A 24029-nucleotide genomic window follows, 5' to 3' on the forward strand; every position below is an offset into this window, starting at 1 on the left:
TCTTTCTAGCCTTTTGCTGTTTGAGGATTAAAGGGGCTGAATGACAAGACATGCAGTCAATGCATTAATTTCCTGATACGCTGAAGTTTCAGTTGAGAATCAACATGAAAAATCTCCACACACCCTCTGAAACCAGAACAGTGGGAGTTGGCGCCAGGATCTTGTCCCTCCCTTCTGTTCACCATTGCAAATGCCTGCTGTTTGAAAGTAGTGTGATTCTTGCAGGACTTCTCAAGGCTCAACCAGCTCCCAAAACAGAGCAATTTAATGAGAATCTCAGTTTCCACCAAAAATTCCCTAGTCTTTCTGATGTTGTAGGAAAACCTAAAAAACTGAAGCCATTGTATTCAACAACTCAGACAGTAAAAGTGGACAAAAAAGATCTAATTTACAAACACATTTAAAAGCTTAGAATTTAATATTATATACATTCCTTTTAAGCCTTACACATGAGTTCTGAGTCCTAGCATGCATAAATCTCAAGCAAGAGGCTAGAAGTAGCTCTGGTAATTTTCTCCATCCAACTGCACATGGGAGGCATGTTAGGAACCTCATTGCTTTCTCTTAAGGAGAGATGATTTACTGAGATCTTTGTGCCTTTTCTCAGCTCAGGGTAATAATCTACTACAGCTACTGTACTTTGATGCTTGTGTTTCTCATCCTCTACTTCACAGCAGTCTTCTTCATGTACTACCATTATGGATTCTGGTTGTGGTTAAACTACAGTAATCTAGTCCTCAATTATAACATTTATAAAGTTGGGTACTAATGAGGAAGAGGAGGACTCCTATTTAAATGTGTGGAGTTTTTTCTCTTTGCTTTTTAGCCTTAAAAGTCACATGGATTGTCCCAACTTAAAGATAAGAAAAGACCATAAATTCTGTTAATCTTAAAGGAAGCTGGCTGGGGCGGAATTTGCTATTTTGATTGCAGTACAGGCTTTGATAGCAGTTTTTGAGAACCAGTGATTCTGAGTTTTATATTCTTGTGCATCTCAACAGATAAATTTGGTCAACGAGCATTTGTTGGAAAAGTTTGCATGGATGTGAATGACAGCGTGCCACAATACAAAGAAATTACTGCTGACTCTGTCCGAGAGACAGAAAGGTAAGGTGATTAAATTGATGGCACAACCTTTAGAAATAAGACTTTTTCATACATCTGAAAAGTGAATGTGAAGCTGACTAAGAACTTACAGGTGCAGATTTATTAGGAACAGTTTTTTCTTCCAACAGTATTGTTTCCTACAGTTCTGGCAATTCCTGCATGCCCAGTTGCTGCACAGCCCAAGTGGTTTCTCTCTAGCTCTTCCAAAGAAAGGGAGAAGCTACAGCTCTACGGTTTGGAGAGAATATATGTATGTTGTTGTCCCTTTTCTGCCTCTTCTTTTCCTTTCACAGCTCTGTGTGTGGAGGTGATGTGATCTGACATGGGATGGTGGGGTGGTAATCAGTTCCTTTGCCCCCATTAACTTCTGAACTATTTTCTTCCCCCATTTAGGATCAAACCTTATTCAAGTTGTAGGAGTCATATACCCCATGTTAAACATACTGTGGTTCTTCTCTCCCCCAGCATAGCACTGTGAAATTACTCTAACTTGAAGCTGAGGGAATGAAGGAGAACAAATCAAGGCAATGTAAATCGCAGAAGGGACCCAAGACTGGAGTATGGCAGCCTGCTGTCTTATATTTCCCTTGTCTTTCACATCCATGCTCAGAGAATGCTTAAGCAAACATACAGCTTTTCTCATGGGACTATTTATTTACTTCTATAGATGTTTCAAATATGATGCTGGAAGAGAAAATACCTAACAGTAATATAAACTTCTTATGGCACTTGTGTGAAGTTGCTACCTTATTTTTGCAATTCATGCTAGAAGAATGCCAGTATAAGTTACAAATAGTCATGGGTTTCTAATGGTGTTTATATTTAAAGACATTTTTAAAACATGTAGTATTAGTCATTTGCACTCTACTAACATTTGTTCTCCTTCACATAAATGCCTAGTTTCCATAATACAATTTGAGTACTGCTGAATGGGCCTGAAAGTGAGAGAACTTCCAGTTCTCATATTTTTTAAAGCTTCAGAATGATCTAAATAGCTTTCTTTTAAATACCTGTCTTATACCTCCAACTCCCTTCTCATGAGATTGTGTTAATAACAAATGTTTCTCAGCTTTGGATGAGAGTGTGCCACAAGTACTCCAGAGCTATCTAGAGAAGAGAGCTGTGTGCTTGTCAGCATGGATCAGGAGTACTTACCTCATCAGGCCTGAATCACAGCAAAACAATTGCAGAAGGATGAAAAAGCTCTTCCATTAAGAGGGAAACTTTTTTTTTAAAGAACAGAAATATGATCTCTCACACCATCAGAAAATGGTTTACACTGATTTCAGTTCTTTACAGTGAGCCTCTGGAAATATTTATATTGTATGCATGGAAATAATATATAATTCCAAGTGCTTCGTATATTAAATCTAGATTCAAGTCAAGAATTTGAATCTACCCTTCTCTTGCAAAGAGGGTTGAATAAAAAGTTAGGGAACTGAAATCTAGAATATGTTATATGCTACTAATTGTTGTAGTCACCTGGAAAGACTTCAAATCTGTTCTTCAGCTACAGAAGACAGTGCTTTGAACCTGAGCTTCTTTCCTCATAGAGAAGTACATAAGCCAAGAAAGTATAGGGTATTTTGAGAAAGGTATTTTGGTTTTGAAACAATGCTGACGCAGTTCAAAGAATGTGAAAAAGAATGAAAACAGCCATATAGAAGTTTTGGATTATCAGCTGAGAGTTATACTTGTGTTACAGTTTCTGCTCCAGTGAATATTTTATTATTATATCAGGTGAATCAGTAAGAGGAGAGACAGACAGATGATACCTAATTCACATTGTGTTTTGGCTCTCAAAGTTAGACAATGGTGCGCTCAAACTCTTTTGGTCATTGCAGAAGTTGAGCTTAGGTCTCTTACTTCCAGCTGGTGATCTAGCACGAGCTTCAGTGTTGCGATTCTAGCCTCCAGCATTATTTTCTTTTCCATCTGAAGACATTTGACAAATTTGTTTCAATGTTTGTTGTGACCAAAATTACAAGTTTTTCGGAATATAAACTATGACATAAAAATTCACAGAGATCCTGTCCAGAACCCATCTCAAACTGGCTTTTGGAAATTATTTGCATATACTGTGCATATGAATTTTGAAAGAACTTCTTCCCTGCAAAGTTAGAGGAAGTTTTATTCGCTCATCTGCATTACGGATATTGACTGCTTGGGGTTTTTTGTTGGGGTCCCTGAGGTAGCTTCTTTTATTTAACAAAGTAAGTAAATCTATACTGTATTTTCCATAAGATGTTAATCTATACGCTAACATTAATATAAACATTTCCAGAAAATCAAGGGTCCTTTCAGTGAATGAGGACATATGAAACTACTGTAAGTGTGGTGTGAAATATTACAGCATCTTTTAAAAATAGGATTTTAAATAGTAGAACATATTTAATGCTGTAATTTAAATTCACGGACAGACAAATTTAAGTGGTTTTTTTCTCTAATGTTGCAGCTTTAACTTATAATTATGTTTTCAATGAATTTAATGTAACGTGCATTTGGTTTTCAGTGAGAACTCAGAGTAATTACCACGTGTCTAATGTTAATTATTGCAAATGAAAAAAATTCTGTATATTCAGGGTCAAATTCACAGCTAGCATAATTTGGTGTAACTATCCTGACTTGATTGTGTTGCTTCTTTTTATTTCACCTGAGAATCCGGCCCAACGTTCTGTAAAAAATTGATCTATGTCTGAAATGCTTAATAAGGTATCTAAGTAAATATTTTGTGTATTTTTCATAATTTATAACACAGATGACAGATTTATAACAGATTTTTTTTGACCCTTTTCAGGTTTGTTAAAGAACTACTGGAAAAGAAAGTAAGTAGAGTTCTCCTTTTTATTCATTTCTGTATTCAGAAGATGCTGTGTAATACATGAAATACTTAATCCCACTGACAAACACTGCTGGCTTAGTGACAAATCAATAAATATACATCTTTCTGTGTAGTAGACAGATATCATCAATCTGAAGAACATTCTGCTGGCCATGTTGTTGAGAAATGGACCCGTAGCCGTGTAAATTCAGTTTTGTGTGTCAGACCAGAGCACAGTAATGTTCTGTGCATGTTCTCTATTGACTTTAAAATATTCAGCTTCCTAGAAAGGACAATTTTCTGTTAAAGAAAGGTGGAAGTCAGTCAATCACTCTGTGGTATACAAACTGGCTGGTAAAAGAAGTTCTCAGCAGCAGATATCAGTGTTTTTACGGTAGTTACTAATCCATTACCAAATTAGTATTCTGAATCAGCACATGTCTTCCAGCGTGTTTCTGAAGACATTCAGGTTTACAGTCATGAGGTAAAGATAGAGGTTTACCCTCCAATATTACGAGCAGGGATACTTCTCTTATCAGCCTGTTGTTTTCCATGGCTGAATTTGTTGACATTTGTATCTCAAAATACTAAAGAACAGATGCCTAGAGTTTAATGTCTAAATCATATGTATTAGTAGAGTAAATTGGCTAATCTGCAGAAGTCCTGACCACCTTGTATCTGTGAGAAGGTGTAAGAAACTGCAAACAAAGTTACCATATACTGTCTTCTAGTGGTGCCACATGCATAACTATTGTGTGTGTCTGAAGGCAGAGTTGCAACGCCAGTGTCTACTTTTTATGAAAATTTTAATTCAGAAGTGCAAGGTGTAAAGTAAACTTCTGTAGCTCTAGTCTTGGTGTCTCCTCCACTGTTTCCTACTATGTAGCATATCTGGTGCTACCACTTCTTTCTATGTAGGAATCTATCTTCCTACCCAGGGAATATAGGGACAGTTTGTTGCTATCATGAGTGCAGAAGATCAAACAAGAAGGCGGCTTTGGTTTTACAGAACTCTGCAGTTTTGCATCATTACGTCTGATAGTCACAGAAGTGGGACTCAGAAAAACGTCTGGTGATTCATCTGACTTATTTCTGGTAATGCATACTGGACTGTCAGCAAATATGAAAAAGCATCCAATGCTTCTCCTGAAGTCTGGTAAAATCTCAGTGACTCAATGAAAGAGTTGTAATGAAAGCAACTTCTTCACTAAGGTTCATTAAAACTGTTTTCAGAAAAAACTTTGATTCTCTATTTCTGTAGTGAAATTTCTAATAAATATAAGGAAATTACTATACAGCTTAATCTGAGTTGGCAAGGGTGCAGTAAGCAATAAGCAATGGAGATAAAATGTAATTGCTGTGTGAATGCTTGTCTTAATTATATTTACTGATATATAGATGTAGAATCCCAAGCATGTCTTTTTAATATTTTTCAGTATCCGAGGGTACAGCCTATAATAACCCCCCGCTTTGGCCCTTCCTGCACAGAGGATTTGCTGCATGCACTTGGCAATTTGGCACAGGCACATGATCTCCACGTGCAGGTAAGCTCTGAGAGCTCTGTATACAATTTAAATAGTTTGGATAGATGGCATACAGACCAGGGAGTTTTCATAATTTCAGCAAACCACATTCTTACCTTGGAGCCTGTCTTTTAAATTCCTCTGAAATTGTTAATCTTACTCCACAAGAACACTGTGACCTGCACAGGAAATGAGAAGGCTCATAGCTGGAAGGATGGCATAATTCAGCAAGACCCAGCGCATCGTCACTATGAGACCGGCACCCAGTATTGTAGGTTAGAGCAACCTTGCGTTGCTAGAGGTTGGTCTCCCTAGTCCAAGGGTGTTACATCTGTCTCTCTGCCTTTTGCTGTTTCTGTACACAGCAGATTTCAGCCGATAAAAAATTACTCATCTTTGTATCTTATTTAACATTGTTAACATAGCTGTAGGATTTCCAGTGTGATGAAGTTTCTGTGTTTAAAAAAGATGTATTGTAAAGCTCACAGGTCTGTTGAAACTTGGAAATGTTTCTTTTTTGGTTACACAATTCTAAGCATATACGGTTTTAAAGCTATCCTACATCAGGATTTTTTGTCATTACGGAGTGAGCATTTTGAAAATATATGCTCCAATGGGAGTACAGGAAGATCAGATTTTTATCTGAGGCCAGGAATTAATCAGCCCGTCTGAAGATACATGGAGCAGCTACCTATATGTTGCCCTGATCCCAGGGTCCACTCTGTGGTTGGCTGGTTCTTTCTTTTACCTCACAGTCCTATGTATTATTTTATTTATTATTTTAACATTTGCCAAATACCAAGTGGGGCATTATGTCACCAGATTACTGGGATGGACTATCCAGGCATACCATCTCAAATCACTTTTAAAGGAACAAATGGAGCTACTTTTATGGGTCCCAGGGACCTCTCTGATGAAAAGAGAAATGCAAGGACTAGATCTAACTATAGGCTTTACAAATACTAGTTTCTATCATTACATGTTTAGCACCAGTAGGTTGCTCAGAAGGTTGTAGTGTCAGGTTTAATGCTATTTAAAGTACTTATTGCTATATATTTTCTTATTGCAGAGTCACATAAGTGAGAATGAAGAAGAAATCAAAGTTGTGGAGAACATGTTTCCGGCCTACCAGAATTACACTGAATTGTATGATAAAAACAAGCTGCTTACCAGTAAGGTAGCTGCATAAAAATTTCCATAACATAGTTTAGATTTATCCAGGTAGAGAATATGATGGTTAACTGTAGTTACCTCAAAAGTTTTGTCAAGGTCAGTGACATCTGGCAGAAAGTAAATTGGTTTTATGTTCTCTGTTGCACAGGTGTTGGTCAAGGTATTGGAACTTTAGATAAGCCCACACTTTTCCTAAGCATTTTAGGGAAGATGAACAATAAAGGTATCTTACGCTCCCTGATCCATTTTCTAAGGGCTCCAAAGAGAATTGGGGCAGTGGGATCAGGAGACTAGGCAAAGCTGGTATTGTAGGAGCTGGTAGTTCTTGGGCAGTACCCAGTTATCCTTATATTACAAAGTTCTTCACATTGGTTTTGCCTGAAGATGTGTTCTATGGTGTTATGGTAGGACCACCTTCATTTTTTGGCAGTTTCCTACATAAAAGCAGCTTGTCCTGTTGTGTTCTCTATGTGAATCTCACATGCAGACAGGTACACTTTACTATTCCAGCTATCCAAAAGCACTCTCTTCTCATTAGCTGATTTTACCAAGTATTGAAAGGCACAGTGTCCTGAAGAGTTGAAATTCATTAAAGCTTTTTGCTGGCAAGATAAATACAAGCAGATATGATAGCAGCCCGCACTAAGTGCAGGTTGGAATGCCAGGGCACACCATATTAGATAGTGGAGAGCCCATGCAAGAGTGAATATTAACAGCCTAACTACAGTCAGAGTGCTTAAACATCAGTCAAATTGATTTAAAATTTTAGGAGATAATTTTCAGAGGCACAAAGGGCAGCTGGGAGCTCATTGGGAATTAGCCACTGAACTGCTATTTCTATCTACAAAAATGTGCCCCAGTAAATTACTTACTTACAATCCTTTTTACCTGAGAAATCAATGTGGACTACTTAAGTATGTACACAGTATTAACTGTTGTTCTCTTGCACAGTCCTATGCACGCTGATTTGTTGTGTCAGTGTACTACAGAGAATATTATTGCTGCAAAAACATAGGTCTTAATTCTGTCAGACTGTTGTATGCACAGCACTAAAAATGGTCACTGAAAACCAGGGTTACTGGTGCCAGGCTCCTGGTTGTTTGGTGAAGCATTTGATTAAACACACGCTTAACAGAATCACAGACATTCCCCTCTCCCCAACCACCAAAACTAAGACACCAAATTAATTTTTTTTAATGTTTTAAAGTATGTTTTTCAGAGCTGTGGCTGAAATATTTCCTTCTTTTTAAAAAGAAGTACAGATCAGCAGAGATACAGTTCAGCAGCTACCATACGTATGTCCTTAACTTAAGATGTGGCTATTCTCATTGCATTTTCATTTATATTTGAGCTTGAGTAGAGATGGCAAGGGTACAGTGCTATTAGGAGATGCTCAGTGGAAACAGTCCCTGTGCCATTCTCATTTTTATCAGCAGACTGCAAGACCTAACAGAGCTCTTGCTCTTCCCTTTGAGTGGGCATTTGGCATATGAGGTAATTCCAATTAGATTTGTCTGGGAATAGTTGGTTTATGCCCTATTAAATGATACTATTCTATACTTCTATGTTTTGTGTATACTGCTTGTGAACTTATTTTTAAAGTCAGCTATGTAGGCCAAGAAATAAAAGTCACTAATCAGTTGCATAACAAATTATATTATTTTAATTAAAGAATAGTCCAAATATATATATCTACCTGGTGCAAACCTTTAGAAAGACAATGGGAAACATGCTAAGAGTACATACATCTTCCATTGTATCTGATGTACTCCTAGCCCCAGTACTTAATTTCTGTGTTAGCTACGAAGTATAAATTGTAAGGTTATTACAGTGCTAGGGCGACTGGGGAATTCTTGCTTTTGTTCCTTGAAGCTCTTGAGTCACAGCAGACACTGCAAGAGTCAGCACCATTATCGTCTTACATTAATAAATGAATAAAAGTTGAGGGAGTGACATGTCAGGCATACTGAAGTTAATGAGAGTTTCTCACCTGTTGATTTCAAGACCTTCATTCAAGAAGTGCCTTAATTTCCCGTGATGGTAACAGGTGTTCTTTTGGCTATTAAAAGCAGTACAGCAAAAATCACAGGCATTGAATTAAATGCAATATTGAGTAAAGTGGTGATTCTGTTTTTCTTTAGACAGTGATGGCTCACGCCTGTCACCTTTCTGAAGAAGAGCTGAAACTTTTTAGTCTTCGTGGAGCTGCAATTTCACATTGCCCCAGTTCTAACTTTTCGTAAGTTAAAAAACAAAAAAAGAAAAAAAAGAATGTTGTACAATTAAATAAAGCTGTTGTTAGCAGTACCCTGAGTTCAGCCTACCATTACAAGGCTATGTATATAATACCCCATTCCACCATGTCATGGTTTAACCCCAGCCAGCAACTAAGCACCACGCAGCTGCTCACTCACTTCCCCCCACCCAGTGGGAAGGGGGAGAGAATCAGGAAAAAACAGTAAAACTCGTGGGTTGAGATAAGAACAGTTTAATAGAACAGAAAGGAGAAGATAATAATGATAATAATAACAATAATAAAATTACAATAATAATAATAATAATAATAAAAGAATTGGAATATATGAAACAAGTGATGCACAATGCAATTGCTCACCATCCGCCAACCGATGCCCAGTTAGTTCCCAAGCAGCGATCTGCCCCCCTGCCCAACTCCCCCCAGTTTATATACTGGGCATGACATCACATAGTGTGTAATATCCCTTTGGCCAGTTTGGGTCAGCTGTCCTGGCTGTGTCTCCTTCTTGTGCCCCTCCAGCCTTCTTGCTGGCTGGGCATGAGAAGCTGAAAAATCCTTGACTTAGTCTTAACACTACTGAGCAACAACTGAAAACATCAGTGTGTTAGCAACATTCTTCTCATACTGAATCCAAAACTTAACACTATACCAGCTACTAGGAAGAGAATTAACTCCATCGCAGCTGAAACCAGGACACACCAGAAGTGACATACTGGATTGAGCATGACCATTCATGCTCCACTTCTGCGTGGTATGCTCTGGACTGACTTGTGATTGTTCAGTATAGTCGTATATATGTGTGTATATATATGTATATATAAATAAATATTTATTTTTAAACTTTATTTCTTTTGACTGTTCTATCAATGGCAGATTCAGGCCATCTCCCTTTGCCCCAAAGTATGCTTATGTTTGGGGGAAATGGGAATGGGTTATATAGCCTTCTTTCTGTTAAGCGATAATGAGATACTGTGTGGTATCCAGCCAGGATACTGTACTAAATGTTAACAGTCATTTTGCCTTTAACTTAATCAATATCTTGTTTGTGATGACTTACTGGAGCTCATGAAATGACCTCCCATCTCTGGGAATATACTTTACATCATATTTGGATTTTTTCACAGGTATGCTGAGAGCTCATTTTCAGCAGATAACTAGAAAACTGTGGGAGTTTTTAATTGAGAAAAACTGCCTTTATTTTTAGTGATTAAATCCTATCTTTCAGATACATGAATGCAAATGCTCCATCCCAGTTTAATAAACACAATCTGTTTCACACATTCTGAGAGCCTTTGTCATGAAATGACTGTACAGCCCTACTCTTCCTGAACTTTCTCTGCGTGTATCACACAGAACACGTTTCTTCTTCCAACCCAGGTTGTGCAGCGGTATATTAAATGTGCAAATGGTCCTGAAACACAACGTGAAGCTTGGCCTTGGCACAGGTTAGTAGGTTGCTGTAAAAATGGTTTCTTTTGGAAACCATTGGGAGATACAAAAACATGCCTGCTTGTTTGTATTTAAAAGTCAGCATGTCTCCAACTTATGGACCTGCTTTTTTTCCCCCACTACTTCTAGAGTAATGAAGTCTAGAGTACTGAAATCTAGAGCTGGTCCAGAAGTGTTTAAAAAGAAAAGCAAAAATCAATGAAGAAAATTTTGTTCCTGTCATGAGAGTAAACTGGGCTTGAACAAGAACTTACCAGGTTTCTGTTACTCTGTGTTGTGTTCTATTTCCCTCACTTTGAATGGGAGAGCACCTTTATTAGGATTTATACATTCAGAGGCAGTACTCAGCAGTAAAACTTTTTGTGTTTACCACATCTGCCACTTCGTACCATTTAATTAAAGCTCATAGAAATTTAACCCAGAGAATTATTCCCAAAGCTTGTTTCTAAGAGTCTGATCCCTTCTAGATGTTGCTGGTGGATATTCAGCTTCTATGCTTGATGCCATCAGGAAAACTATGATAGCATCTAATAGCCTTGAGATCAATAAGGTGAATGAAACAGGACTAACTCTTAAAGAAGCTTTTCAACTAGCCACTCTAGGAGGAAGCCAAGGTAAGAAGAAATTTCTTTAGGATGTACACAGAGCACTACAACTCGTTTTGATATTATGTCTCCCTGTCTTTAAAAGGTGGCTGAATTCACAGATTTTCTGGTGCCAGAGTGAAGTCTAAAATGGTATCTGCTGGGTAGAGATATGCTTCAGTCTCTCGTACCTGTACGAGGCTCATTATAGAAGAGTGTTCGTATTGATGTTGAGAGTTTAATAGTAGAGTCTTAATGATTTTTCAGGGTTGTACATTTTCTTTGCAAAGATCCTCAGACTTCTTAATCACTAGTGCTTGTATGTTTATCACACCAATTGGAAAGTCTTTGTTTTCTCAGCAACCAACACTTAAGAGGAAAAGCTGTGCAATTACTGTGAAATCATGCATCCTGTTTGTCATCAGTTTCTAATTTTGTTTCTGCTTTTTGAGCTCTCAGTAAGGCAGTTTGTCACTGTCTTTCCAGCAAATCAAAACATCGTGCAAATCACTGCTCAGTCAGAAAAAAGCACAAAGTTTAAACAGGATATGCACCACAGTTAAATTGCAGTTGCATCTGCAGAATATAGTCATATAGTATAACAGTTATTATGGTTCACTGGCATGTTTTGTCGTGATCAGTATGCATGTACTGATTTCTACAATTAACAAGGTTTTAACAGAACTTGTATGAGAGCAACGGAACTTAGCAGAGAGCAAATCCACACATATGTAAAAACTTATTACTGTTCCAGTTAGCAGAAATGAGCTCACTACCTGCTGGTAGACTTGGCCGCAAGTCTTTTTAGTGTAATATTTTTGTAGTTGTCAGAAAACACCTTTGGGAACTATTAATAGAAGTTTGAAAGATGTAATGAAAATGTCATCAAACAGGTTTTCTCAGGACTGTATTTGAATTTCTGGAGGGTGTAATGGGGAAATAGAGAAGACAGAAAAGGGGCAGGGGACAAAAAAGTAGAGATCTTTTTCCCACAATATATACTGTTCTCATAAAAGGTGAGAATAAATTAGGTGAGATACAGAAAGGAAAACTTATAAAAATCCTGAACTCATGTGGTTTCCCTTTCTAGCTACTCTTGCGCTTGTTTTATCTGGGTTTTTAGGTGTACTTAGTAATGTGTTTATTTTATATATTGATTTTGAGCTGTTTTACCCTTACTGAATCACTTTCAAGGGTAGAATATAAATTACTCGTACAACTTTCCAGTAGCCTGGACAAGTACAGTTTAAATTTAAATTTAATTAAATTTAATTAATAGGAAATTTAAATGAGCGATTCTTTGTTGCAGTGATTTGCTTTGCTGAGACTCCTAAGCACTTGTCACCCTCTTGTGTTTAATCTAAAAATTGCAGTCTGCTCACAAACCTGAAGGAATATGAGATAATTTTTGTTGAAACTGGTAGGTAGTCAAAATATTTCACCATTTGGAGGAGTTTCAACGTCTTTGAGGTATTGTGGAGTTCCAAACTTCACTGAAGGCTGAAGTTCCTTTGTCGAACAGGAGCAATCCGAAAACAGGTGAACAGATTATTTGCAGATGTTATCCCCTTTGATAACTTAGTTTAACTCCAGAGTATTAGAAAAGTTGATTTAATACGCAGATGCTTTGTACAACTTAAAAACTATCCTGAATTGCTTCCAAGGAGACACAAAGGCCTCTCTTCAGGTATTCCAAGCACTTGCAAGCACCCGGTCACTGAAGATGAAATTGTAGATTTTCAGTGCTTGTGGACCTGAGAACCAGAGGTTGTACTGAAGCTTTGAAATAACAAAGCTAAATAACAGACCACAAGACAAGCCTTACAGGTGGCTATGAGACCTTCAGATCTAGCTATGATTTTTTTCCACACCATATTGTTCTTTGTTCCTGCTAATTACCCTTAGGTATCCTCTCTGCACACCTCTTTTATGATCATATTATTATATGTTACTATAGTAATAGGTCTATACAACCTGTCAAAGTTGCTTAAACTGTTTAAACAATTAAATCTAATACTGCCTTAACAAGGTGAGTATTATTATATGCTTTACTGTTTCTCTGACTTCATTTCATTCATTGCCCCTTTTGAAGCTTTAATGTTTTTGCAATGTAAATGATTGTTATTTGACTTTAAACAGTGGCCTATACATCAGTTCTGCAATGACACAAAATCAATGGAGAACATTCAAAAAGAACAAAAATAAAAAGAGGGGTTCAAATTGTTTTTCAGGTTTCTTTTACCCTTAACAGATGCTCTTCAGAAATTCACAAAATATATGTGTTTTTATTGAGGAGTGGCTTAAGAGCTCAGATGCTAACATACTCACTGTTGACTTTGCGTTAATGTTTTTCCTTATAATCATCTAAATTCTTGTAGTTTTTGTTATGAACATCTCAAGTAAGTTGCCAGGTGCTTCCACATGGTGGAAAGAGGCTTGTGTTGAAGATCTGTTTGTGATCTTATTTTCTTCCTCAGCTCTAGGACTAGACGACGTGATTGGAAACTTTGAGGTCGGCAAAGAATTCGATGCACTGCTAATCAACACGAAGGCTTCAGACAGCCCTTTTGACTTGTTCTCTGCTGATAATTTTGAGGTAATCAGAACAGGATTAATGATCCAAAAAATTACCGGAAATGATGTGGGGAAGGTCTGTGATACAGCCAGAGTAAGTCTCTTGAGAGTTATTCCAGTAGCAGTCGTCAGGTGTACTACACCACTGCTGTCTTGTTTCAGCCCAAGGGGTTCTGTGGTTGGTTTTTTTTAGAATCTTGCTGTCCTCAGTGACAGTCCCATATCCCCATGAACAAAAATGCATGCAGCATTTTTTAATGTATGTTTTATTAGCCCAAGCTGACAATTAGAGTTAGCTATTTGCAGTGATAAATGGCAGCCAAGAAAAAGCAATTCAGTTTTAGTTAACACTTTGAGTTCAAACTCAAAAATGGCAACCTGTTCCCAGATAAAGACTAGGTTGCCTTGACCACACTGCTATTATAAATTTAAGCAAGAACTCTAGACAGCTAATTTGAGTTGAAAGCACGGGTTTTATGCAAATACATAAGCAGTGTTGGCATTATGCAATGAGCACACCTTCTCATACAGAAACCTTTTATAATTAAAAAGGTAATGAACAACTTGAATTTACTTATGTGGCCAGACTGTCTATCACCATCTCTATTCTGAATGTCACCATTTACTTAGAAATGTGGGCATAAGTGGTGAGGTAATTGTTCCTTAATTTGTTTCCGCCACAATAATCTGGATTAGATTGAATTATTTAAGTTTTAAATCTTTTTCCTAATTCAAATAATTCTGGAAAAAAAAAAATTTCCGGTTTAAGAAGTCTAAACCTTTTTAGCTAAGTTAGCAGTTCTTAGGACTTTAAAAATGCTTACAATTTTGTCTTATTTTTCAATAAGTAAATGAATCTGAGAGCTCTAAAAAAGAGGGAGGGGAGGTATGGTGTTTTGGGCATATATTTGTCAAACTTATGCAGTGTTTTCTGCCTAAGGCATACAGCCTCCTTACTGAAAGTTATTTATGAGAAAACATGGAAATTAAGTTTTGATTTTACTGTTAGTAGGAATATTTGTGAAAACTATTTCTAGCAATTCTTTCAAGCTTCAAATAACTATGATCTGGGATATCAGACACTGTTTTCTGAATTTGGTTTTCTACCATTTTTTATAGGACACTGTCCAGAAGTTCCTGTATCTAGGTATGTTCTGAGTCTCAGCCCACATAAAATTCTCGTGTTGTTTCATATAGAAAAAATTGCCTAAATTAATGTGGAGGTTAATATTACATATATTTACACATAATTAAATATACATTTGTTTACAGTAATTAAATATGTTTACATTGTATATAAACATTAATATGTCAGCATTATTAATATTTATTTACATTAATCAAATATACATTTACTTACATTTATTAATTTTCATTTATAAATATTGAGTAAGAATGAAGTGGTTTGGCTGTTGTTCTTTGGGACATAGTCAAATAGTCAGTTTAACATGATCAGATGCACCAAGTTTGTCAGAATTATTACCACACCTATCTTTATCTACAATATGAGCTAAATCATGTTTCACAGTAAGATAACACTGACGTGCTAATCACCAGTTCAGAAACAGTTCAGCTCGGAAGGACTTCTGCAGACCAGTTGCCATTGTCATTTTTTCACTCTCAAACAAAAAAGATGGCCTTTAAAACAAACAAAACCCCACCCAAACAATCCCACCCTGCTAAGAGAATAGATATTCTTTATAGGACATCGTCTGGACCAAGAGCTGTGCTGCCTATTATATTGTAACTGGTGTTAACTCTAGCCACGTTTGTGTCATTCTCTAATTAAGCTTTTGCCTTTTTGAGAAGCTGGCTGAGGCAAACCAGCTTTACTGCTGCCTGGTACCTGAGTTAGTTCAGATACTGTGCAACAATGTGTTTTCTCTACAGATATATAATATTTTCAGGCTTTGAATCTACTAAATATATAGAAATGACACCATGACACCATTGCAGCAGCTGAATGCTATGTTTATTTCTTAAAAAAAAGCATGGGTAGTTTAAACATCCATTGATCTTTGTGGTAGCCCTGACTATTTCTCTTCAAAGAAACTTTCTCAGTCCTAGGAAATGGTCACTGCAAATGATGTATTCCAAAACTGATTTTGTGGATTGCATAATTTTCATTAATTAAATCAGTGCATAGATTTATGTGCAAATCTCTGTTTTGACCATGTTATTTCAGGTGACGATCGGAATATTTCTGAAGTGTATGTGGCTGGAAGGCAAGTGGTTCCTTTTTCAAGTTCAGTATAAATCCATTTCCCATTTGCAAAACACTCTGCTGAACATTCTGCATCTGATTTGGAAAAGATTGCTTAAACACAGTGCCTGATCATCAGGAATGACACCTCATTTTTTGTTTAATGTTTTAAAACTTGCAAACATTAGAAATTTTATTAGACCGTTCAAGAATTACTTTAACAAAATTGTCAGAGTTCTAGAGGAAATGGATATTTAAATTCATCTGTAAAAATAGCATGTGTGCATTGATAGGGGATTTGGTAAATACCTTAATTAAAGAGGACACCTGCTATTCCTTTTAATAATAGTGTAGGAAGCATTACAAAGAGAAGTGAGACTCTCATTGTTTATAATGCCTCTGAATTTAAAAAAAAGCCAGTGCTAGTAAATTGATTTTGCAGATAATTAGTATCATGGAAGAATGCAATTTCCATAATATTATCACCAAATATGGAAAAATCAGTGACCTTTTGGGGCATTTAGAACATTTTCCGGGTTTCTTTAGGAGCTTATTTTTTTAAAAGTAATTATTTCATTTAAAACATTATTTTTTTAAGATAAATTAGATAAGAAGCGTGTATTTATAAATAAATAAGGGTCCTTATTATCAAAAAGTTCAGATTTGTCATTCATAGTCAGACAGAATGAAACATGTTAAATTAGAAGTAGGCACTAAGATACCTGAGCAGGCTACTCAATGACAAACAAATGAAGAGGTTTTTCTGGACTAGAAGGAGTGCTTCATCTAGTTCAGCCTCCTGCAGAACCTTTCCCAAGCTCATTTGCTCCTGACTGTTCAGACAGGACCATACGATGTCCCTTCTCCTTTCTGTAAGGGAAGTGAGTAGGTTTATAGAAACATCCAAGAGAAACGGGCTATTTCTGGCCTTTACCACCTTTAACTTGGGGTGGAAATCATCACTGGAAAAAGCAGCTCAGCTTTAACGTGCTCTTTTGCATCTTTCAACGTGGCAACCATAATTCCAGCACTCTACAATTCAAAGTAAAAAATGTGCCCTTTTTGTTTTGGAAATCTCTGTGATTTCCTTTCTTAAAAACCATATTTCCCTACTTTTTTTCAGAAACCTGTTTTTTTTTTTTTTTTTTTTTTTTGCAAGATTACTCTGAGGAGGGGGTTGCTTCTTGTTTCTTTATTATGTTTTTGCAAAACAAAGGCTGTAAGCTTTAATTTCGGTGTCAATAGAGACAATATGGTATTGAGTTACTATAAACATGCGTTGAATATGGTTTTAAAGGCCTGCTTCAAACTCCTTTGATTTCCTTTGACTAAGCTTTGTTTCACACTTTCATTCCACTGCCTGGCAACATAAAGGCATGGGACGTCCCTCTGTTCACAAAACAAGGGGGGTCACTGCACCCAAGTCTCGCTTCATGTCTACTTCTGAGAGACCGCTTGGCCCAACATCGCTGATAACTTTCTGATTTTAAAAGCATTTTCAGAGTTTACATACCATTATGCTTACGCCTACATGAGCCAGGATAGTGTCAAGTGAAAGTGTAAAAGCTCGCTTGGGCACTTAAAGCAGTACAGCCTTTTCAGTGTGGGGTTTTTTTTGCCGAAGCTGAGCAGCCCCACGGAACAGGGGTGGGGGGATATGGGCTTGCAGACACCACCCGCGTGCATTGAGAGCCAGCTCGGGTGTCCTCGTCACAGGGCTCTGACTGCGCTGTGCCCTCTGCTTGCGGAGGCACAGCCTTCCTACCCATCACGTTCAATGATTCCTAAAGCCTTAGGAGTCAAGATTTAAGGATTAAGATTTCCATGTTCCATCAGGGTGTTTTCTTCACCATTTTGTTTTTCATGTGTCCCAGTCACCTACACAGTAGCACACTTGATTGGCAAATACAATCTTCAGCTTTTTAACTTGGTTTCCTGATTCAGGGAGCGTTTTTCCTCATGAATTTTGACATGAATTTAATTGACCAAATTTCATGTTCCAAAACCAAAGATCTGTGAGACACGTTTTAACCCCCCCAGTTACTGTTTGAAACTATTTTTAGGGAGTTTCATGGTTTTCAGCTTTGGCTTTCCTGCAGGAATGTTTTCTGGGGCGGAGAAAGATTACACAGCTTTGTGTACAATGTATGTTTGTACCCTACTTCTTCGCTTCCAGAGCTATGAATTAAATCAGTGCTTTTATTTTAGTGGTGGTCTTAACTGTCTCAGACTTCATTGTTCTCCCACTATTTTGTAGTGTTGTTAAGAATGGGATTCAGCATTTCTCCTTAAAAGATTTACAGGGGAGAAGGGGTTGCCTATTTGCAAACTGGGAAAACAGAAAAACTTCAGCAAGTTCAACGCTATACTGCTGGCCCAGTTACAAAGGGACTCCTTAGGATAACTGCTGCCAATGAGCTTTGTATCTGAATATTGGCCGTGTCATGAGCAGTTTGATTCTTGTTAAATTCAGGCACAAGGTAGGAACTCAGCCTTTTGATTATAGCTTTACTAGTGTCTAGTACCCAGACACTACCCAGACTTAGAAATGGAGAATCCAGTTTTTAAGAATCTCAGCTGGAGGAGGAGCTCTGCCTGCAGGTAGTGCCATGGGCTGACTGCAGCACCCTGCAATGCCCAAGACCAGGGGGAGCGAGGACCAAGATGGATAGTGTTACAGTAAATGCTGAGGTGCTAGGTGTAAAGGAAAGAAGCCTGAATTTGATATGAGAGGAAGCCAGTGGAGGAATTAATACAACAAAAAAACTGGGATGTACTTTCAACAACAGTATCTTAAATAGAATTGAATGGATAAAGACTGTAATGTCAGAAAAAAAGTTGAAGTGGGGTCCTCTGAGATAGTCCCAAATGCTTGTTCAGTGGAAGACGGCTTGCGTGCAAAAATTTTAAGGTTTTAGGAGATACAGAAGATGTAGTAGCCAAACTTCTCTGAAGCAATTTTGGGAAAGTCACTGAGGATCCCACTGTGAAATTTTGGCCCTTGGGACTTTCTGGCTGTGTGTAGATTGCCAAGATACTTGGTGCAGTAAGGGAGGCTCAGTAGATGAAAGCAGTTCCTGCTGAGACTCGTACATCTACACTATATGCAGCTTAAGACTACATATAGTCTCTTTCCTTGGACAGATGTCTGCACTGCATATGCAGTTTGAAGCAGGCCAAATAATTGGCTCAGACTCTCAGTGTCTCTTTTAGAGGCTGGAGTATATTTGGCATGCAGCTAGCCTCCAGTGTAGTTTCCTCCAAAATAAACTTAATCCTTGTGTACCAAAACCACCCTGCAAACTGAACCAAGTTTCAATAAGGGAGGATGATTAGCAATTCACTTCAGAACAGCACTACTGTCTCAGACCAAAATGCTAATGGAGGCTAGGACTTGGACTATTCCCCCTCCATCCTCATTGTCACAGAACTTAGTAGCTGAAGACAAATTAAAGCAATTGTCCTTCCCTCTTCCCCCCTCTTAAAAAAAAAAAAAAAAAAAAAAAAAAAAGTAAAAGTTAAAGTTAGGCAACCAAACACTAAGGGGAGATGAGTAAGTGGAAGAAAAGAAAGAAAGAAAGGGATAATTTTCAGTCAGTATAAATTGACACCGTGCTACTGACTTAAGATAAAACCTCTGGAAAAATGTACACGCAACTGTTTCCAGATGTCACTCCCCATTAGTTCTCTTGCGAGATTGTGGATGGGATCTTTGTTTCTTAATGTGTCTTTGTGTTCAATGTTAGTGCACCATTCAGACAAAGAAAAAAAAGGGTAGTTTGTAGAAAGCTTGCTTGTTGGGACAATATGCTTAATGTGTTCTGTGTTCAGGTGAGCACTTACTTATAAATGGAATGTATTGGAATTACTGTTATATGTTGATCTTGTGTCACTTCAGGTTTTGATTATTAATAAAATGCTAGTAAGTATCGCCTATGCATTACGCAGCATTATATGAATTATTCATGTGTGGCAAGTGGAGTTCTGCACTTTAAGACGTTGCCTTGGCCTAATGTTTATATTTATTCTGTGTTTTTTGTGCAGTCAGAAAGCTTTGTAGGGGAAAAAAATGTGTATTTATTCACTGTACTGAACATTTTCAGTATTGTAAGTGCACTTCCTGTTAGAAAAAGAAATGTTAAAATGACCCTGTTTAAAACTCTGTGCCTGATTATACACTCATGAATGAAAAAGTTATAATGGTTTTATGAAAGCCGACATGAGTAGTAATGTTTTAATTTAAAAATATTTACAGAGAAATAGATTTTTTTAATTTTAATTATGATTATGCAATGCAGATTAGCAAAAGGTAATAATTCCTGCTAAATATCTACTGTTCTACTGAGCAAAAGAGAATGCAACTATTCTTGATTATACATTTAAAAAGAAAATGAAAGTCGTGAAAAATAAAAGGCCCAAGTTCAAAGAATATCCCAGTTTTAAAAGGAAAAGGTATCAACAATATTGCTCAGAAAAGATGTTTAAAAATATTGTTTTAAGCATTTCCAGGAACAATCCGAAACAGATGATAAGGTGGACAGCTTTTAAAATACTGGATTTGTATGAATAAACAGTGCTGCCTTATCTGCAGCCCTGTGTGTAGCAGTGGTGAACTCATCTCTAAAATGATAGTGTACAAGTAGAAGTTTTTTTTTAAAAAGCCAAGGAATTTTGAAAATTTGAGAAAGAGCTGGGGAAAAACCAAGGATTCGAGAAGAAATTTGAAAAGGGTGGTAGCAGAATACAAAATAATGCAAAGTAGAAAGAAGATAAATCAGAGGAATTCATAAAAACAAGATGAAGTGTCAGTGAAGCTTTAGGTGGGAAACACTCAGAAAAGAAGATACATTTTCTGTCAGTGTTCTTTTAAATCACAGACCTCATTCCTTCTGAAAGTCATTGAGGCCCAACAACTGAGCAGATTTCCAAATGAGTTACTTACATGCTTAATAATACAAGCCCAAATAATTGTAGCTAATCATAGCATAATTAGATAACACTTTTCAACTCTTAACCTCTACTTCAAGATTTAAATCAAAATTACCTGTAACAACTCCAGAAAAATCCTGATGCAAGGGCACGCTATGCTTTATCTCCACGTGTCCTATGAAGCATTTGGCATTGGCCAGCTCAGAGACTTGACTAGTCTGGTCCCAGGGAAGAATCTCTGCTCCTGCATGTCCCACAGATCATCCCCTGTTGTGTGCCTGGTGGCGTGGTGATGACTGAGCCCGACACAGGAAGACAAGCATCTGGCGTGACTAGAGTAACTGAAAATAAGCTGTTTTAAAATCAGATTGCTTTGAAGTTAAGCACACTGCAGAGAGCACAGCACATTTTAAATTACACAGGCATATACCTAGCGGTGAACTTGTAGGTACTAGGAACTTTGGCTTAAAGTTGGGGGATTGTTCTAGACCCTTGTACTGTATGTGTAACAACTTGTGCTTCTCTCAACAGAGAAGCCAGCAAATGACATCTGCAAGGCTCTCTGTACAAAAACACAACAGCAATAAAAACAATTCTTGGGAAGCCAAAAGAACATCAGCAACATCAACAACAATCTGTTGTGTAAAGTTGATAGAACTGTTAGTTTTTCTTGAAAGGCTGAGCAGTGTTTTTGGAGCGTAGTTTCCAGGAAATGTCAGTGGAAATTCTTTCTTGGAAAATGCCTTGAATTGTAGTGTGCTCCAGCCAGTGAGGTCCCCTGTGGCTTCTGCAGAGGCAGTCACTTCTGTAGAAGTGCATGCAATAGTCATGCCTGGACTCACACTCTTTCCCCTGGTAAGGACTCTGAAGTGTGTATTCACTTTAATTCTGGTTTTAGTTTGTGGTTTCTCATACACTTGGTTTTAGTTTGAAAATAATTATGCTGAGTGAGCGAGGTTGGGAGAAGGATAAGGCTAAAAGGCAATCTTAACACCTGCCCGCCTAACACTTAAATTCAAAATATTTGTCCCATCAGGTAGATGTCATTATGTTTGCACAGCTCTTAGATGCAGTGATTTGGCTTAATGACTTGTCATTGTTTAAGCCCAGCCAGCAACTAGGCAACAAGCAGCCCCTCCCTCAACCTCTCTGCGCCCTGACCAATAATGGCATGAGGAGGAGAATCAGAAAAAAGTAAAACTCATGGGCTGAGATAAGAACAATTTAATAAGTAAAGTAAATTAAAATGTAGTACTAACACCAGTAATAATAATATAATAATAAATGCAATGAAAAGTAATATAATAAAATAATAAAAAACAAGAAAAGACAAGTGACACACAATGCAATTGCTCACCACCTGCTGACAGATGCCAGAGCAGTGATCTGACCCTCCCAGCCAACTCCCCCCAGTTTATATACTGAGCATGACATTCTATGGTATGGAATATCCCTTTGGCTAGTTCGGGTCAGCTCTCCTGGCTGTGCTCCCTCCCAGCTTCTTGTGCACCTGCTTGTTGGCAGAGCACGGGAAACTGAGAAATCCTGAACTTAAGATAAGTGCTACTTAGCAACAACTAAAATGACAGTGTGTTGTCAACATTATTCTCACACTAAATCCAAAATACCAGCTACTAAGAAGAAAATTATGTCTATCCCAGCCGAAACCAGGACACACTTGAGCTTGTAACAATTAAACCCAGCCAAGACCTGGGTAAACTGTGAGCAGCTGACAAAAGCATAGAAAGTCCCCACAGGCTTTGCTCAGCCAAGTGCTCTTAGGCACATTTAGGTACAAAAACTCCCTGGAGATAAGCCTTCAGTAGAAGGGACCACTATCTATGACAACTGAAGGCTTTGATCTGTGTCCTATCTGTTCTTGTGGCTTCAGAGCTGGTTTGTGTGTTCCTTTAACAGCTTTTGCTGATGAAGCTTTTAAAAAGCTGTTGCACATACTCCTTAGCTGAGGAAGTTTGCAGCCCTTGCTTCGAGACGAACCTTGTTTCCCCAAAGAAGAGTTTGTATCTCACTGGAGTAAGCTTTTCTGATTCTGGTCCTTGGTTTTGTCTGCTCGTCGCCTGTTGTGCATAGGCTCTGGTTCTTTTGTTTGTGAAAAATGCCTAACTGCATTTAATGTTGTTGAATTTATTCTTCCTGTTGTACTCGTGTAGTTTCAAGGAAAAGCAGTGTATTAGGAAAAATGGTATATGTGATTTCCACTGTTCTGCTTGGTTTTGATCATGCTAAATGGGAAGTCATGTATTGTCGAAACAAAATAAAGAGGCCTTGTGTTTACACCAACCCTCATCTCTTTCTGTGTTTGACTTTGGAGGAGAGAAAGGTGGCAAGCTGACTGATGAAGATTTACAGTGAAGACCATAATACACAGCAAAGTGTTGGAGGTGCACAGAACTTAACTATTCCCTGGGGAACTTGGGCACATGCATCATAGGGGTTTGCAAACTCTGCTTAGTATGCATAACGTTATTTTAGGGGAACTTCTTCCAGATTCAAAACTCTTACAGCTTTTTGCATATCTTTATTACCAGATTTGTTGGCTTGATAAATCAAAGCCAGTGCTTCAGTAACCTTTTTCTTATTTTGTGTATTTTGTGTATTTTGTGTCTAAGTAGACTATCCTGAAATGCTTTCTTCTTGTGCTTGGCAGCAAGCATACAGAGTCACATTTCCTTTAATGTGTTTTCTTCACTTTCTTACTTTTCAAAGCTTAGGCATAGAAATGTCCCCAGTCTAAGAAGCTCTGAAACTCAAAAGAAGTGGATTTCCTTGAAAATGAACTACCATAGGAGAACCACTGAGGAATTGTATGCTGAAATTTTGAGAATTATGTGCAAGTTGTTACCAACTTACGCAAAATTGTGTGCACAAGATATAAAGCTGTTCTGTATTTTCATCAACCAACTTAGCAGAAGTCATGCAAACTACAGAGAAACGACAAGTGAAAGAAAACTTCTTTATAGACTACTGTTCTTGATAGAAGGGCCCATTTAGGCTTTGAGCATAGGAATTCTGCTACTTAACATTTTCTTTTGGAAAATAGCAGTAAGAAAGGCTTTTGTGACATTTTGCTAGAGTGGTATGTTGAGACTTACCTATTTAAAGTAGTATAAACTCCAGATGTGAGCACAGTTGTTATGGTATAGAAGGTTTGTGAGCCAGTTTCAAAATTTGAGAGCCTTTGGGTATGTTGTCAGTAAATCTCAGGCTACAATTACCTGTTTCACTACAATGAGTTGATGCAGGCACAGTGTGCGCAAGTGAGCACAGATTTTGCAGGCTTAAAAAAGCGCCATTGAATAATCATGAACACATTACCAGTGTAATTTTCATCAGTCTTCTCCCATGGCTAGTAAAAAGAATACAATGACTGGTTTTGGTTTGGGATCAG

At 37.6% G+C, this 24029-nt stretch overlaps 1 protein-coding gene across 4 annotated transcripts in view; it reads left to right on the forward strand.

Annotated features, from left to right (window-relative positions):
* Nucleotides 1-22921, forward strand: part of GDA (guanine deaminase) — a 36251-nt gene extending 13330 nt beyond the window's left edge. For 3 of the 4 annotated variants that reach the window (XM_030004019.2, XM_041120735.1, XM_030004021.2), the window contains 10 exons: nt 1002-1107; nt 3905-3932; nt 5365-5472; nt 6521-6628; nt 8766-8863; nt 10259-10326; nt 10798-10944; nt 13392-13510; nt 14608-14635; nt 15674-22921. In XM_030004019.2, the coding sequence (XP_029859879.1) occupies nt 1002-1107; nt 3905-3932; nt 5365-5472; nt 6521-6628; nt 8766-8863; nt 10259-10326; nt 10798-10944; nt 13392-13510; nt 14608-14635; nt 15674-15744 (881 nt within the window). In that variant the 3' untranslated portion in view covers nt 15745-22921. The remainder of the gene's footprint in view (nt 1-1001; nt 1108-3904; nt 3933-5364; nt 5473-6520; nt 6629-8765; nt 8864-10258; nt 10327-10797; nt 10945-13391; nt 13511-14607; nt 14636-15673) is intronic. The other variant, XM_030004020.1, reaches the window with a different exon arrangement.
* The last annotated feature ends 1108 nt before the right edge of the window (nt 22922-24029 follow it).

This window comes from Aquila chrysaetos, chromosome Z, assembly GCF_900496995.4.
Source record: "Aquila chrysaetos chrysaetos chromosome Z, bAquChr1.4, whole genome shotgun sequence".
Taxonomy (NCBI): domain Eukaryota; kingdom Metazoa; phylum Chordata; class Aves; order Accipitriformes; family Accipitridae; genus Aquila; species Aquila chrysaetos.